Source organism: Phlebotomus papatasi, chromosome 1, assembly GCF_024763615.1.
Source record: "Phlebotomus papatasi isolate M1 chromosome 1, Ppap_2.1, whole genome shotgun sequence".
NCBI classification, from domain to species: domain Eukaryota; kingdom Metazoa; phylum Arthropoda; class Insecta; order Diptera; family Psychodidae; genus Phlebotomus; species Phlebotomus papatasi.
Window position 1 is genome coordinate 18690063 of NC_077222.1, and position 17991 is coordinate 18708053.

The 17991-nt window shown below is 32.6% G+C and overlaps 1 protein-coding gene across 2 annotated transcripts; it reads right to left on the minus strand.

The window, feature by feature from the left end:
- Positions 1-1405: 1405 nt before the first annotated feature.
- Positions 1406-15532, minus strand: LOC129798097 (serine/arginine repetitive matrix protein 1). Of its 2 annotated transcripts, XR_008751384.1 has the most exons (3): positions 15339-15532; positions 14311-15236; positions 1406-3160 (listed from the first exon to the last, which is right to left on the minus strand). XR_008751384.1 is itself a non-coding variant. In XM_055841068.1 (2 exons), exon 2 carries the CDS (start codon positions 2904-2906, stop codon positions 1602-1604), a length of 1305 nt encoding a protein of 434 aa, XP_055697043.1. In that variant the 5' UTR covers positions 2907-3160; positions 14311-15230; the 3' UTR covers positions 1406-1601. The 2 variants fall into 2 exon arrangements, 1 of the variants encoding a protein (XP_055697043.1); XM_055841068.1 differs by lacking the exon at positions 15339-15532 and having other exon boundaries at positions 14311-15230.
- Positions 15533-17991: the final 2459 nt, after the last annotated feature.

Below are 17991 nucleotides of genomic sequence, written 5' to 3' on the forward strand. Positions count from 1 at the left end.
AACATCACAGAACTGCTGGATTTTCCTTGTTCATGAATGAAAACACAACCAAGATCAAAATCCAAGTCAAGACATATCTCTCCTGCTTCCTCCAGAAATCACAGATTCTTGGAATTTGGTTATATATTTTATTCAATCTCCTCAAGAACCCAACTTGGTCAGCACTAATAACCTGCTTCCTCCAGAAAATCTCAGAACTTCTGGGATTTTCTTGAATATCATGCCCAAAACACTTCAGATACATTCTGTGATCAGAGGATTCTTGGAGCTTCCTCCAGAAATCCCAGATCTTCTGGGATTTTCTTGTATATTATGTCAAAAACACTTCAGATACATTCTGTGGTCAGAGGATTCCTGGAGCTTCTTCCAGAAATCCTAGATCTTCTGGGATTTTCTTGTATATTATGTCAAAAACACTTCAGATACATTCTGTGGTCAGAGGATTCCTGGAGCTTCTTCCAGAAATCCCAGATCTTCTGGGATTTTCTTGTATATTATGTCAAAAACACTTCAGATACTTTCTGTGGTCAGAGGATTCCTGGAGCTTCCTCCAGAAATCCCAGATCTTCTGGGATTTTCTTGTTCATTATGCCCAAAGCACTTCAGATACTTTCTGTGATCAGAGGATTCCTGGAGCTTCCTCCAGGAAATCCCAGATCTTCTGGGATTTTTTTGAAAATTATGTGAAAAACCAGTCAGATACTTTCTATTGTCTGAGGATTCCTGGAGCTTCCTCCAGAAAATCCTGAAAGTCTGTTAGAATTCAAGTTAATAATTCAATTTGGCTTTTGTTTAAAATCTGAAGTGTTTTTGACATAATATACAAGAAAATCCCAGAAGATCTGGGATTTCCTGGAGGAAGCTCCAGGGATCCTCTGACCACAGAATGTATCTGACTGGTTTTTGATATAATATTCAAAAAAATTCCAGAATATCTGGGACTTCTGGAGGAAGCTGGAGAAATCTTCTGACCAACTTGATTATTTTTGGGTGTTCTTGACAAAATACGGAATAAAATCCCAGAAGATCTGTGAATCCCTAACTAGACTGGTGTTTTTAATATTGAAGTTTTAATATTGAAATCAATTTGTTCAGTGTGTAGGCAAAATATTGAAATATTGGTTTCAATATTCGCTTCAATATTGAAGTTTCTTTTGTTCAATGTGTAGACAGCTTAAGTTACTAGCCAATCGCGTTCAAGGAAACCTCCGCCATCTTGAAAATAATACTTTTCTATTGGCCAATACTTCTTCTTCTTCTTATGCAAAAAATCATTGAATTTGAGAAATATTTTGTTATTTTTTTCGAATAAGTCAAAAGTAGAATTCTAGAGCTTCCCAATCCCAAATACCTTGCATCTGACTTTCAAATCACGATCTGTGGAGAATTGATAGAGCTCCCCACAAACAGGAACACACATTTTTATTCCAAGAGACCTAACTAAACGCAATTTTATACACAATCCTTTCCAGCTGAAAGGCATTCAGTTCAATTTTTTTTTTTTTTTTAGGGAGGAAAATTGTCAATAAACCTAATATTTCTAGTTATCTTAAATGCAATCCGTCGACAATGTTACCTTTTAAGAGTCATGTGAAGTCTCCTCAGCAGGTCGTCTCGAGCAGAGGATCCACGGGAGGTGGTGGCGGCGGTGGCGGAAGTGGCGATGCTGCTCGTCGTCTGTCACCATCGTAGGCAGTAGAGTGTCTAATCTGTTCACTGAGCCGTCGAATATTGAGCTGCAGTTCATCATCTCGCTGCGTCGGAGACGTTGAAAAACTATGCCTGGGCAAAAAATGATTGGCCACTGAGAGTGTTTGAGCTTTTTGTGCCGGAGCAACTTCCTCCAGATCCCCAAGGATTACAGGAGACTTTGAACGCTGAAGCTTTGGCCTGGCAGGTGTTTCCTTTCGTGGAATGAGCTTGAGGGAAGAATATTCTCCTGCTGTCGATTGCAGTGACTTCGACTGACGATAGGCATTCTTCCTCGCCTTGGAATCTCCTCCTGGACCCTTCCACACCCACGGATCATCACTTTCCACTGCAATATTTGGCCTACTGTGCGATTTTTCTACTCTTTTGCCATCCTTCTTCTTCTTCTTCCTCATCGTGTCGGCTGCATCCTCTTCATCTGAAATCCTCAACCAGGGATCCGATGGCACATAAACCAGGCACCCGGTGGATCTATTGTTAGTGAAACGATCCTCATACATCAATCCTCCGCAATCTGACAAATTTGGCGACGCATGTTCACTTCGAGATTTCTTCTTTGGCGACGGAGTCCCTAGTTTCTTTGCTTCTTCCTCCACAAATTCATCATTTGGCGACAATTTCACAGACACAACATCATTCTCATCAGACACCGTTATCGCATGCTGATGCTTCACCGGAGGCCTTGGGGACAAACTCCTGGTGTTCCGGAGAACCCTCTGTGGCTTCTTCTCGCTCAAACTGTTACTCTTCTCGAGAATTCGATTGGGATTATCCCTCAATGGGCTAGATTTGTGCTTAATTTCGAGTCTGGGACTTGTGGCAGCATTCCTCGTAGCTCTATCGGCTCGTGGACTTGGCAGTGCTATTGGCATCTCCGGCGACAGAATCTCCACGACCTTCTCATCCTCCTCCGAAGAAACCTTTATCGTAGGACTCTTGGGAGCCAGATTGGGACTCGTAGCCATATCCTTCTTCAGCGGTGCTGGACGACTCCTTCCACTCTTCTGGCCCACAGAACACGTGCACTTAGCCGCTCCGGAAGGCGAAGAAACCTCCGTGAGCATTGCCTGGTGATAGGGCGATGGGACACTTTGTCTCTTCTCGCTGTTGACTTTACTGGGAGACACCGAATCCACGAGGGATTGGCGCTTGTGCAAACATGTGCATTTAGCTGGTTTTTCACTGGATGGTGGCATTTTGGCCGGCGGCGGCGGTGGAGGAAGATTAGCCGGCTGATTGGAGAGCTTAGCAGCGACACTCTTATCGCCACAGAGACAGAACTGCTTAGGAGACTTTGGGGACTTTTTGGACAGGAGCTGGCTCCGGACGGCCGCCTTCGCGTGCTGATGACACGAAGGCGCCCCACTGGAGCCGGGCCCCGGATGCTAGAGAAGCTTCTCATTCACCGAACTCGTTGTCACGGAACTTACACTCGAATTGTTGACGTCATCTGGAAAAAGGAGAGATTGTCTTCATTGGATTTGATTCTGTTACTTAATCAATTTTATTGATATAGGAGAGTTGAAGAGATTCTAGATAAAAGATTAAGGATTTCAGGAAGATCAAAGTAAATTCATCAAGGGTTCACATCTTTGGGAAAAAATTGAAAATCAATTAATTTTAAAAGAATCAACCAATTACAGTAGACTCTCGCTCAATCGGCTCTTTTTCAATTGGGCGAGAAATCTTGTTGACTATTCGTCAGTTAAATCAGCATTTGTCGTAACTTCCTTTTGACAACTTTTCAGGAGACGAAATTTTCAGTTCAATGTTATTTTTCTTAAAAATGAGCCCCGAATGCGATACTTTTGAGTCAAAATAATGAAAGTGGCACTAATAAACTGTAAGTTAACTCGAGAAAATCTTTATAAAATCGTCAGTTAAATCAGCATTAGTCGTAACTTCGTTTTGACAACTTTTCAGGAGACGAAATTTGCAGTTCAATATTATTTTTCTTAAAAATGAGCCCCGAATGCGATATTTTTGAGTCAAAATAATGAAAGTGGCACTAATAAACTGTAAGTTAACTCGAGAAAATCTTTATAAAATCGTCAGTTAAATCAGCATTTGTCGTAACTTCGTTTTGACAACTTTTCAGGAGACGAAATTTTCAGTTCAATATTATTTTTCTTAAAAATGAGCCCCGAATGTGATACTTTTGAGTCAAAATAATGAAAGTGGCACTAATAAACTGTAAGTTAACTCGAGAAAATCTTTATAAAATCGTCAGTTAAATCAGCATTTGTCGTAACTTCGTTTTGACAACTTTTCAGGAGACGAAATTTTCAGTTCAATATTATTTTTCTTAAAAATGAGCCCCGAATGCGATACTTTTGAGTCAAAATAATGAAAGTGGCAATAATAAACTGTAAGTTAACTCGAGAAAATCTTTATAAAATCGTCAGTTAAATCAGCATTTGTCGTAACTTCGTTTTGACAACTTTTCAGGAGACGAAATTTTCAGTTCAATATTATTTTTCTTAAAAATGAGCCCCGAATGCGATACTTTTGAGTCAAAATAATGAAAGTGGCACTAATAAACTGTAAGTTAACTCGAGAAAATCTTTATAAAATTATTTAAAAGCTGCAATATTGAGAAATATGTTAGAAGAAACACAATAATATTTTATCGTAACTTCCATAATTTATAAAGCCGTAACTTCCAATGTATGGAGATTCTGGAAGTTACGACAATTTTCAAAAATGCATTGTAACAATTTCAATGACTCAAGTGATAATAAGCGCCTTTATTTGACTAAATTAGTCAATTAAACTCTTATCCCTGTCCCTAAAAGCTTTTATTTCATAAGTTTTATTGAATAACTTTTGTGCGCCACGTCGCTTGTTTTGTTTTGAATTAATGACAGATGGGTAGGGATTTTTTCTCACTTTTTTCTCGTAAATATTGAATTAAAATGATTTCATGTTACACTATTGGCACTGTCTTTCGATATTTGAAAGAGTTTATAAACGTTTTATTGAGAAATATTGCAATTTTGCTGCAAATTACAAGCCACGCAAGTGAGCAAAAGAAGTTACGGCAAATGCTGATTATTGAAAATTTTGTATGGAAATTTGTCGTAACTTCCCCCCAAAAATGGAAGTTACGACAAATTCTGATAAATTTTTCTTAATTAAGGGCACTTACGATAATTTTTGTTTAAAATAATTTTTATTGGGCTTATAAAAGTTTTTTTTTTACAAGTGCGTTTAATAAGCAAAATTACACTGATTCCAAATATGTATATTATGTATCTCAAAATCGCAAAAATGAAGTTACGATAAATGCTGATTTAACTGACGAATTTTCACGTTTGATCTTAAAGCAAATTTGTTCAAATTCGCTGTAGTTCTTCCTATTTTATCGTGATTGTTTAAAATTGAGCGCCTTTTGTGGAATTTACAAAGGCTTTGACGCCCAAATATATCTATAAACCGCATGACATTTTGCCCCAAATGCCCAATTGAGAGAATCTACTGTAGATAGGAAAAATCGAAAATTAAGTAGTCCATTAAGTAAAGTGCTGTGCAAAACTATATCCGCACCCTAATAAATCAAGTTATCTAGTTTAATTTTTTTTACGGTGCAGAATGAATAAAATTGTAAAAGGGACATAATCCTAACCGGCTTATGAAGGTGAGATTCTTAACATGAGATAACTCGGAATGCATGCAAATTCAATTTAGAGCTGACGTTAAGGGACGCCATTCAATTATCATGAATCAAATTCGTGAAATTATGCAAATTTTGTATTTAAACCAAAATATCAAGGATTTAGATGGACTGACAGAAAAGTAATATATGGGTGAAATGTAGACCAGAATGTTCTCTATAATTTTTCTCTATATTTTTGACTCAGAAGCCGAGATAATCGAGGTTGTTTGTTTCTGAACTCGTTTTTTCAACCAGAGCGCCTCAAGTGGTCATTTGATGAACTTCAACTATATCAAAGAATTGTTGTATTTTGTGAGACTTTCGATTTAAAAACCTATTTTAAGTGCCTTGGTCGAGTCGATCGAAAATTTAATCGATAGTATGCCTAATCACATTCTTGAAATACTTCAGAAAAACGTTGGAATCACTAATTTTAAAGATTTGCATAAAAATTATCTCGAATAATAACATTACAAAAGAATTTATTGACATTATCGTAGTTTTACTATCAAAAACGTATAAAATTGATATTTTCTCAATTCAAATTTAAGAAAGATGTTTCACTGTCAAAAAATTATCATAAATAGGATCCAATCAATGTATTTTGTGGAAAAAAAATTAAATAAAAAAAAATATATAGAAGAAAATGTGATTATTGACAAGTGACCTTATGGTTTTGATACACTGGAAAACCATAAAAATCAGCATTTCTTGAATGGAAATATGGGAAAGCCGTTGCAGTGTCAAAAAATTACAATAATCTATTGTCAATTAATTCAATTCAAAGTATTTTGCAGAAAAAATTTAAATAAAACGAATACAGAAAAAATTTTGAGTTCTGCAAAGTGACCTTATGGTAATGATACACACTTTAGTTTCATACAGATTAATAGATGATTTTTTTGAAAAGAAAAAAAATCTATCATGGGGGCGCCGGGAACCCTTGTCAAACACGCGTCTTAACGGTCACTGAATTTAAATTCTGTACATTTATTAATTACAAACTCTTTTGATTTAGATAGAGTAACTATCTAAGAAGACGAATTAGCAATCAGAATTCAAATCAGGAAAGAGGATGGAGGTCAATTTTAAGAAATTCGACGGGATGTCGTATTTTCCGTTCGCCATTTTGAGCAAAAATTTTGCATCATCTGAAGTCAAACGATTTTGCATCGAAGAATTCTGGAGGTCATTGTTTTCCCAAAATGAAGCGCGAAAGATTTTTTTTAGCCAAATCTTGTTCGTCGCGTGATTTCTGCGACGTTGTCGAGTCTTGATCGAACTTCCATTACTTTTAACTAAAATTTTTGTCCACGTTTTGTTTTTTATTGAACTTTTTACTGACTACTTTATTTTCTACTAATCAAATTTCATTTTCTACTGCTCATTTTAAATTTTTACCTGACCACTTTTTTTACTGATCACTTATTTTTTACTGATCAAATTTTATTTTTTACTGATCAATTTTAATTTTTTTAATGGCCATTTTTAATTTTTTACTGACCACTTTTTATTTTCTGTTGATAAAATTTTATTTTCTACTGATCAAATTTTATTTTTTACTGCTAAATTTTAATTTTTTTACTGACCATATTTTATTTTTGACTGATCACTTCCAATTTTTTGCTGATCACTTTTAATTTTTTGCTGATCACTTTTTATTTTTTACTGACCACTTTTTATTTTCTACTGACCACATTTGATTTTCTACTGATCAAATTTTATTTTTTACTGCTCAATTTTAATTTTTTTTACTGACCATATTTTATTTTTCACTGATCACTTTTAATTTTTTGCTGATCACTTTTAATTTTTTGCTGATCACTTTTTATTTTTTACTGACCACTTTTTATTTTCTACTGACCACATTTGATTTTCTACTGATCAAATTTTATTTTTTACTGCTCAATTTTAATTTTTTTTACTGACCATATTTTATTTTTCACTGATCACTTTTAATTTTTTGCTGATCACTTTTTATTTTTTACTGATCACTTTTTATTTTTTGCTGGCCAATTTTGATTTTCTACTGATTAAATTTTAATTTTTACTAACCAATTTGTATTTTCTACTGCTAGTTTTTAATTTTTACTGACTAATTTGTATTTTTTACAGACCACTTTTAATTTTTTACTGACCACTTTTAATTTTTTACTGACCACTTTTAAATTTTTACTGACCACATTTAATTTTTTACTGACCAATTTTTATTTTTTACCGCTCGTTTTTAATTTTTTACTGACCGATTTTTATTTTTTACTGACTACATTTAATTTTTCACTGACCTCTTTTAATTTTTTGCTGACCAATTTTTATTTTTTACTGCTCCTTTTTAATTTTTTGCTGACCATTTTTTAATATTTCACTGATCAATACGAATATTTCTACTGATCATTTTTAATTTTTTGCTGACCAATTTTTATTTTTTTACTGTTCATTTTTAATTTTTTACTGCTTTTTAATTTTTTTTTTGCTGCTCATTTTTAATTTTTTACTGACCATATTTTCTTTTTACTGACCATTTTTAATTTTTTGCTGATTAATTTTTAATTTTTTACTGATCAACTCGAATATATCTACTGATCAATTCGAAGTTTTTACTGACCAAATTTAACTTTTTACTGACAAAATTTTACTTCTCACTGACAAAATTGAAAAATTTTGCTGATTATTTCGAATTATTTGCTGATCAAATTTGATTTTATGCTGACCACTAGGGCGTTTCAACTAGGAAAACATTTTTTTGGCACTATTCTCACGGTGCTGTATTTGATGAGACAAGAAAGTTTTTCTTCTACGACCATATGATCAGACGCCGTTTAGAGGTGGCTGAACGACCCTCTCTGTAGTGTAAAATCCGGTAAAATCAGAAAGTTGTTCTACAGAGAGGGTCGTTCAGCTACCTCTAAACAGCGTCTGATCATATGGTCGTAGAAGAAAAACTTTCTTGTCTCATCAAATACAGCACCGTGAGAATAGTGCCAAAAAATTTTTTTCCTAGTTGAAACGCCCTACTGACCACTTTTTACTGACCATTTGTTTTTTGCCATGAATAAATTGATTTGAATTTTATCTTTATTTATATAAATCTATAAAATTTTGAAAGTGACTTTTATCAACTCTATCTCTGACTATTAATTGATTCATTTGGAGCAGATGATAAATTCTCACGATATCCTTCTCACTAATAACACATAATTATCTGTGAATGATAATTCTGAAGGGATTATGACTGTTATTGAGCCTGAAAATCGTATTCAATATCAAAACATCAAATTTCTCCGCCTTTTATTACGATTAATCTCCAAAATTGCTACATTTGATAAATTGTGTCACGCATTCTTTTTATTGCATGTCTCTCCTCAAATCTTTTATTGAATTCTCAAGAACCAGTAAATACACAAAATTGAATTGTTCAATGTGATTGATGCAATTTGATACATTGAAAGCATTTTTCCTTTGACATTTTCCTCGTTATTTTTTTTTCTTGCTTTCCTGCAATAAATCCTCCAAAGGTTTTATGTTTGAATTCAATTGAAATAAATATTTTACAATGTTGCCTGGTGGATAAATCTCTCTCGCGCGCCAAAATTGAATCAAGAATAACTCTAGCAGCTAAAGTGAATTTCCTCCTTGCAAATTGATGCAGCAATTAACACGTGACGCCAACACAGAGCTTAATATTGATTCTCTCTGGCAAAAGAGAATGCACTGTACACAGGGCTATTCTAAAGCGGCATCTAATGCAATTGAGGGGGAAAAATCACCTCATCAGCAAATCGCAAAAGAAGTAAAATTATTTCTTTAAAAATATTTTATTGCAAAATCGTTCGACTTTCTGGACTATATAATTTTTTTTATGGTATTTCCCTCGATATTTCGCTTTTTATCCAACATGAAAATTTTGTAACGGTCTCTGTGAGAGGGAAAAGAAGTTGAGTAACTCATAAAAGTAAGTGCAAAAGATTTTCCACTTGGATGACTTATATTTTGTGTTGATTTTCTTATATAGCGATTTTTGAACTTTCTTCACGGGGCTTTATGTGCGTGTTTTATTGAATAATTCAAAAGAGAGTCACTTCTATTGGGAGTAAAATATAAAATTTTCTGCCCTGTTGTTGATTTTTTCTCTTCAATGTGATAATATCGTGGGGAATTTTTTCGAGCCTCTTCGGCACCTAATGATAGTATAATTGTTTGATAAAATTTAAAATGCAAATTTTTAGTAGAAGCTACAATGATGCATCAATTTTTTTTTGGCAGAGAAAGTGCTTTTGGATTGGGGAAAATCCAAGTGCGTGAGATTGCGACCAAAAGAAATGTTTGAATGCCATTAACCTATTATTTTTCTTTTGTTTTTCTCTCTTTTTGTTGTCGATTCGAAATGTCTGATTAGATTGTAAAATAATTGTTACGAGATATGAAGAGGATTAGTAAAGTGTTTCTAGGGCTTAAACAGCTGAGATGAGTCGCAGTAGATTAGATAGAAAATAGGAAGTTAATAGGGTGAATAATTCTACGTAATTTCGAAATAGAAAATTTTCGAAAATTCGAAAAATTGTGAATTCGAAATAAGCAAAGGATCTCTTTTATCTTGCTGTAATTAAATTCAAAATTTGTAAATATTGTTCAATGACATTTTCAAATTTTTGATTTTCGAAATTCGAAAACCTAATTTGATTCTAATTAAAAATAATCATGCTGGTATTGTCCAATTGTTATTCGCATTCAAAATTGATAAAGATTCTTGGATAAATGATTCTGTGAAATCTTCAAATTTTTGATTTTCGAAATTCGAAAACTTTATTTGATTCTAATTAAAAATAATCATGGGATTGTCCAATTGTTATTCTTCTCAATTTCTTTTATTCAGTTTTTAAAATATGTTTTGTTATTCGCATTCAAAATTGATAAAGATTCTTGGATAAATGATTCTGTGAAATCTTCAAATTTTTGATTTTCGAAATTCGAAAACTTTATTTGATTCTAATTAAAAATAATCATGGGATTGTCCAATTGTTATTCTTCTCAATTTCTTTTATTCAGTTTTTAAAATATGTTTTGTTATTCGCATTCAAAATTGATAAAGATTTTTGGATAAATGATTTTGTGAAATTTTCAAATTTTTGATTTTCGAAATCCAAAAACCTAATTTAATTCTAATTAAAAATAATCATGAGATCATCCAATTAGTATTCTACTCATTTTTTTATTCAGTTTTTAAAATATTTTTTGTTATTCGCGTTCAAAATTGATAAAAAATTTTGGATAAATGATTCTGTGAAATCTTCAAATTTTTAATTTTTGAAATTCGAAAACTTGATGTGTTTCTAATTAGAAATGATCTTGATACTTGATAATATGATCTTGAAAAGTAAATTTTAACTTGTTCGGAAATATAAAAAATGATTAACAAATGATTTTTTAAAGCTGAAAATTGTGCTACAAATGCATTTATTCGTCAAGAGTAGGGGAAAGTGCCCAGGCTTCATACGATCCAAAGGCTCAATGTTCGTAATGACTAAATTTTTCCTATGTTTCTGAATAAATGTGACTCCGAAATATATTTTAAAAACTGGACACTTTCTTTAGTTTTTAAAGTATGGGTGCGAAAATTCACATTTATTGAGAAACAGAAAAAAATTATTCATTACAAAGCTTGAAATCGTACAAAACATGAGCACTTTCCCCTATTCTGTTTTTCGAATTCGAAATTATCCTTAAAACTTTTTGAAAATGTCTTCGAAAACATTATATTACAGCAACCGGATTTTCTTTATTTTAATTCAAATTATTTCTTAAGTTATTAATACCAGTTTTGTTCTCTATTTGATAATAAATATTTAAACAAAAATTCTTTCGAAAAGTATTAATAATTTTCCAAGATTTTTCCGAAGAGAATCGACATATAAAAATTATTTTAGGTATTAGGATTAAGTCGTCACTGTCTTTTTTAAATTTTAAATTATCAATGAAATTTTCAAATTTTAAATTTTCGAATTTCGAAAACATGAATTGATCTTTATTTGAAATTAGCTGAGGATCTAATTGTCAATTGGAATTTCTTCTCAAACATATTTTTATTCATTTATTACAGTATTTTATAATTTGATTTTGAAATTTATGAAATATCTAGAATGATTAATTCCGTGAATTTTTCAAATATTTAATATTCGAAATTAGAAAAAAAAAACAGATCTGAACTGGTTCGGAAACGCTAAAGTTGAATAACAAATGATTTTTCCAAAGTTTAAAAATGTGGTATACAGATACATTTATCTAATAAAAAATATTCTGTTTTTTTAAATTCGAAATTATTTTTAAAGTTTTTTTAGTACAGTGCCCGCTTTGTAATCCGGATGATTGGGAGACAATATGACAGATGTCCGCTTCGTAATCCGGATGGATTTATTGAATTTGTTCAACGTCTCGAAAATATAATACAAGATTTTTTTGTAGAATTAGTATAAAAGTTTTAAAGAAAATTAAAAAGACATAATTAATGAATTCTATGCTATTATACCTCATTTATTAAACAAAAACATCACAAGATAATTCATTTTCATTGCTGCATACATGACCTCAAAATGATTTTGAACGTAACCGTCGATAACTCGTCCGGATTACGGCGATCCGGATTAGAAAGCGGGCACTGTATCTTCGAAATTAAATATTCGATTAATGAAATAGAATTTTCGCTTTGGGCAATAATAAAGAAAAATAGAAATGTTGAAGGGCTAACGTATTCAAAGGCCGGTCACTTTTCCTTAGTCATTTTCGAATTTTTTCAAAGAGAATCGATATAAAAAATTGTGTTAGATTTTAGGATTATCTCGTTAAAAATTTTTTAAATGCTTAATTTTTGATTTCTGAAATCCAAGAAACTTCTGGAATTCCTAAAAGTCTATAGGGTAAGTGTGCCGAATTCCGGCCAGCTTGCAATTTCGGCCACCTTTTTTGTTCCTCGAATTTCCATTAACTTTTAGATTTTACGTACTCTAGAGATTATACAATGCAAAAGAATAACAAATAATGTAGCTTCGACAAACGAGATGATGTGAAAAAGATATTGGAAGAATTCCCGAAGGGCAAGGTACTATGAGAATGAAGGTGGCCGAAATAGGGCACCAAAGCTATGTCTATACTTTTATTCGTTTTATAATTTATTAAGAATGATTTTAGAGCTAATAAAGACGGTAAACTCTTTACAAGGTTCCAAGCAACACTCTTACAAAAGAAAGAATAAAAAAAATCAATTTGTATTTAAAATATTACATTTCAAACTTGAGTCTTTGACGCTTGCATGCAACTATGCCGAAATTTGGCACACTTACCCTATTTTCAAATACTTTCATTTTTTTTTAAATTTCGAAATGAAAACTATTTTCAAAAATTGTTTTCCGGTTAGAAACTTCCGTCTCTAAGAAGTAAATTTGACAATTAAAATATGAGTTTCTAAATAATTTTAATTCTTTTGAAATATCGTTTTTCGATATGGTACTTTTCGAATTTCAAACTTTTTTTTGTGGAATTTACTGTTTATCAGAGGAAAGAGATAATTCGTCGCTTTTTCTCTAATATTATTAAGATTTTAATATTTTGAAATATACTAAATTCTGAATATTTTTTGTTCGAAAACTGTTTTCGAAATTCGATAAAATTTATCGAAATAAAAATTTTTATTTTGCAAAAATTTCGTGATTTATCGATTTTTGAGATTTCGAACTAAGATTTTTCTTTCGAGGATATTTTTCGAAGTATCTTCTACTTTACGTAATTTCGAAATCCTTTCGAACTTGATATTATGCATTAAAAATAAAAAGAAAAGCGAACAGTAGAATTTAAAAGTTTCAAAAGAATTAAAAAAAATAAATAAATAAATTTAAATTGTGAAGAATAAGTTATTGAACTGACTTGATTTCTCAATACTTCAAAAACAAAAAGAATTCGAAACAAAAATAGTATTCACTTTCGAATGTAATTTTAAAAGAAATCGTGGAGTAGAGGAATAAAATTGGTTCACAATGCTGGAAACAAAATTTAATTATTTTGAAATATTTTCGAACTTTTTGAATTTCGAAATTTCGAAAATTGTTTTCCTGTTAGAAACTTTCATCTTTAAGAAGACAATTTGACAATTACAATTTTTGAACCTTCTAATTAATTTTTATCCTTTCGAAAGACCATTTTTCGAAATGGTATTATTCGAACATGAAGCTTTTTTGTGGAATTCACCCTGTTTATCAGAGGAAAAAGATAATTCGTTGCTTTTTCTCTAATATTATTAAGATTTTAATATTTTAAAATATACTAAATTCTGAATTTTTTTGTTCGAACACTTTTTTCGAAATTCGATAAAATTTATCGAAATAAAAATTTTTATTTTGCAAAAATTTCGTGATTTATCGATTTTTGAGATTTCGAACTAAGATTTTTCTTTCGAGGATATTTTTCGAAGTATCTTCCACTTTTCGTAATTTCGAAATCCTTTCGAACTTTTCGCTATTAATTTAAATTACTCAATTTCGTGCTAGATTTTTATTAGAAAAATATTTTCGAAAATTTTTCAATAAATTTTTAAAGATGAAAAAGAAATACAGTACGACTCCGATAGAGTCAACATATTTGATTCTTGTGTATCTGCAATATTCTAAGTTATTAATTTTCTCAAGTTCTTGCTTAACAAATTTAGTTTAAAAGTTCGACATTAAACATGGAATTTTATATTTTTTATCACGGTGTTTAAAATTTTTAGGAGTTGACTCTATCGGAGTCATACTGTACTTTTTGACTGTCTCTGTGGTTGAAAAATGCCTTGGAAGAAATATTAGAAACTCCAAGGACAAAAGCATAAGAAACTTGAGTTTCCCTGAAGGTTTTTCCCTTGAAAATTTCTCTACGGATACTGAACATGCAAAAAGGATGGTGCTTTAAATGAGACTCACCAGCTGCATTTTCGGTGGCTTTGGCGGCAGTCTTTGGGCTCCTGGCGCCATGGCCAGGAGCTAGGAGTGATTGTCAGTTGGCTAACTCCACCGATACAAATTTCTTCAGTCGATCGAGGTATTGATTGTACAATTCCACATCATTATGCCCAGCACCTTCCACCCAAAGGGGCTCCACTGCCTTGGCGCACTTCTCGTAGATGCCCAGCCCATGCGAGAAGTCAATCACCTCATCCTCAGTCCCATGAATTACCAGCACCGGTGACTGTACCTTGGACACTTTGTCGATGCTGGGGAAGACATCGAAGAACCATGTGCGCTTGGTATTTGGGAATGCTACGCGCATCCCGGACATGAGAGGCGAATGGAGGATCACTGCACCCACTTCGTACCTCGTGGCGATGTCAATAGTGGGCACAGTGCCAATGCTCTGGCCATAGAGGATGACATTCTCTGGACTGATCCCATAGCGATTCCTGAGAGCATGCCAGGCAGCTTCAATGTCTGCATAGAGATTCTTCTCACTGGGTCGTCCAGCACTGATGCCATACCCCGAATAGTCGTAGCTGAAGATGTTGCAGTTGATGCGTGTGCCCAGGCCCATGTAGAAACTGCTCATCTGACCCAAATCCACGGCATTTCCGTGCGAGAAGAGCAAAGTGTACTTGGCATTTGAGCAGCATTTGATGAAGATGCACGGAATGAGATTACCCCGGGAGGTGCGTGTAAAAAAACTCTCAACACTCTCCTTATCCCTCTCCCCAAATTGCCATTCTGCCCTGTCCAGATACTGGATCCTGTACTTTGTGCTAGATTCGTCACAAGGGACAAACTTGTACGTGGGCTCAGGGGGCAGGAAGGCCAATTTGGCGGCTATCCGGCCCGGAAAGGGCGGACAGCAGAACAGGCAGCACAGTTCGCTGAAGCTGAAAGCGTCCGAGAAAGTGAACCCAGAGCGCCAAAGGGAGAAAGTGACCACCAGAAGCCCCCCTCAGTTTAACCCAAGATAAATGCCAATTCTACCCTACCTCAGTCCGTTCATGGCGGATTCCTGGCCAGAAGCACACGTGACGAGTGATCAGTGGTTAGTGGAGAATGTGTACACAGTGGCTAGAGTGTTAATTTGCTAGAATATTGTTAGAAAACATTTAAAAGAAGAGAGTCACGACAAAACAACAAATTACACTGTGAATTTTTTTGACAACTTCTACAGACAGGGGGAGCTTTTCGGCTGAAAACAAAAAACATAACCTACAAAGAATTCGCCGCTAAAACGGCGGGAGATTCAAACTGGAAAAAGCTCTTCAGAAATGCAAATAAAAGAATCTTAAAATGAATTTTGTTATGAAATAATAAAATATTAAAATAAATTACCTATAGAAAAAACAAATATACAAACAGAAGTTTGCTTTGGCTGCTACAAATATTCTTATAAAATTCACGGTGTTCAAATTATTTTATTTTATATTTTATGACAGAATTTTTTGTTTCATTAGAATTGATTAAATATTCCGGGTTTGTTGAGAAACATGGATCAATCATACAAAAAGCCAAAACTGAAAGATTAAAAATTTAAATTCTCTTATTTTGAGATGCATGAAACGTTGCCATCTAGTGATCAATGAGCAATTTACATAATTTTTAAAATTAACTCGCCACTTTTCTCTTAAAAAATGTTTATTAACATTGCCAACAAATAGAGGGCACTGCTACAAAATTTAAAAGTTGAAGAAAATTTTAACTGTGTTATCACACTTGCACATTAAAATTTTAATATGTTTCACATTAATTGTCGCTGGTGAGAGTCCAAATGTATAAGTTGTGTGTTTGAATCATTTTATATTCAAAATTTGGTCTATTTGTTGATAAAAAGGTAGACGTGACCGGCAACATTTGATATAAATTGATTTATAGAATTAATGCGAAAAATTAATGCGATTTTCTCTTTAATTTTTTAATGTGAAAAATATTTATGTTTTAGGTAAATTTAAACTTATTTTTACAGGCCAAGTCCACTTCTTTATCAATAAATAGAAAAACCCCAAATATTAAGTGACTCAAAGACATAAATAACATATTTGGATGCTCACAAGCGACAATTAATGTGAATCACATTAAAATTTTAATGTGCAAGTGTGATAACGCCGTAAGACTTGCTGGACTTTCATAAAACATTTTGCTTGCTTATTTTGTTGACCTAAAATTGAATTGGACTAAATTGAATTTATTTTTAATATTCAAAAGAAAAAGAAAGTATCAAAAACTGAGTCAGATAGACTGATGGACATAAAACGTTTGAGATAGAAGAATGGGAGAAATGTACATTATTATGATTTTTTTTTTAAATTTTCTGGTCCAAAAGGTGAGCTAGAAGGCAGAGCCATAATCCACGAAATTGAAATTGAATCAATTTTCTCAATCATTTTTAATGAAATACATTAAAATAATATAATAAATCAACATGTTGAGATTTAAAAAAATATACTTAGATTTTTGAACAGGAAAATATTTTTTTAATTACAGTTTTGTTATGTTTTTATAATTTTAAAGATTTGCATTTTCAAAGAATTGTGTTTTACTCCATATTAGTTGTTTTAATTTTTTTTTATAATTTGTGTTGAACTTTTAAAAAATTCAGTGAAACCACTTTAAAAAAATTGTTATGTAGATTTTATCATTATAAAAGAAGATGAAATCACTAATATAGAATGATTTAAGCTTAAAAGCTTTTTTTTTTTAAAAAAAAACTTATGTAGGGGATGGTTTTAAAGGTTCGTATTAAAAAAGGAGTCCAAGATTTAAGATCTTTTACTGAATGCCACAAACACCGAATCAATTATATCACTATATCAAAAAAATCTCTTACTTATTGGGTTCATAATTCTGCCTCACAAAATTCCTGGAGGTCCTTGGATTTTCTTCTATAGGAAAATGAAAATGTAGCGGCATTTTTTACGAATGTGCCCTTGTTAACTCAGCTTCGTACCACTTTTTCCCACCTCTGTAGGCCTCATTTTCCCCGTAAATATTACACCGGACACAAAAATTTGGGCATCACTACTTAGATGGAACTTTCATCTACTTGTTTTTACCATTTGTAGGAGGTATCACGCATTAAAAATCAATTTCGAGATACTTTTCTAACAGATGTTTTTTGACACTCGGAAAACCATTTTTTCCCTGCATTCTAACAGTCAGTTAAGAGCTTGGTTAGGTATAATTCTCTCATAATCACACCTAATGTAATCGTGAGATTTTCTCTAACACCTCCAATGGGTCTTACAGAACATATTTCGGACGTAACTGATTTCAAAAATGACCAGCCACCAATTTAAAGTGAAATCTGGGAAGTACCACTTTAAAACAAGGAAAATTGAATGATAAATACTCAAAATACATCGAAGTGACAATTAAAGAATCACATCTACCATAAAATCAGTCAAGCATCTGATGAATTCTCATTTTGATGGGGAAGTGCGTGTTTTCCTTCGAGATTTTAGTGAAAATTGTTTGATATCCCAATTTTTTTGTGAATTTATTCAGTGGAATCTCTGATGAGTCAAATATCCCGAGCGGCGTGCACAGTGTGACCCAAAACAGTGAGGAATTCTCAAATTCGGTGGTCAGTAATTTTGACAGATATTTTTACGAAGCTGCAAAATTCAATTTTCCTGAGCTGCA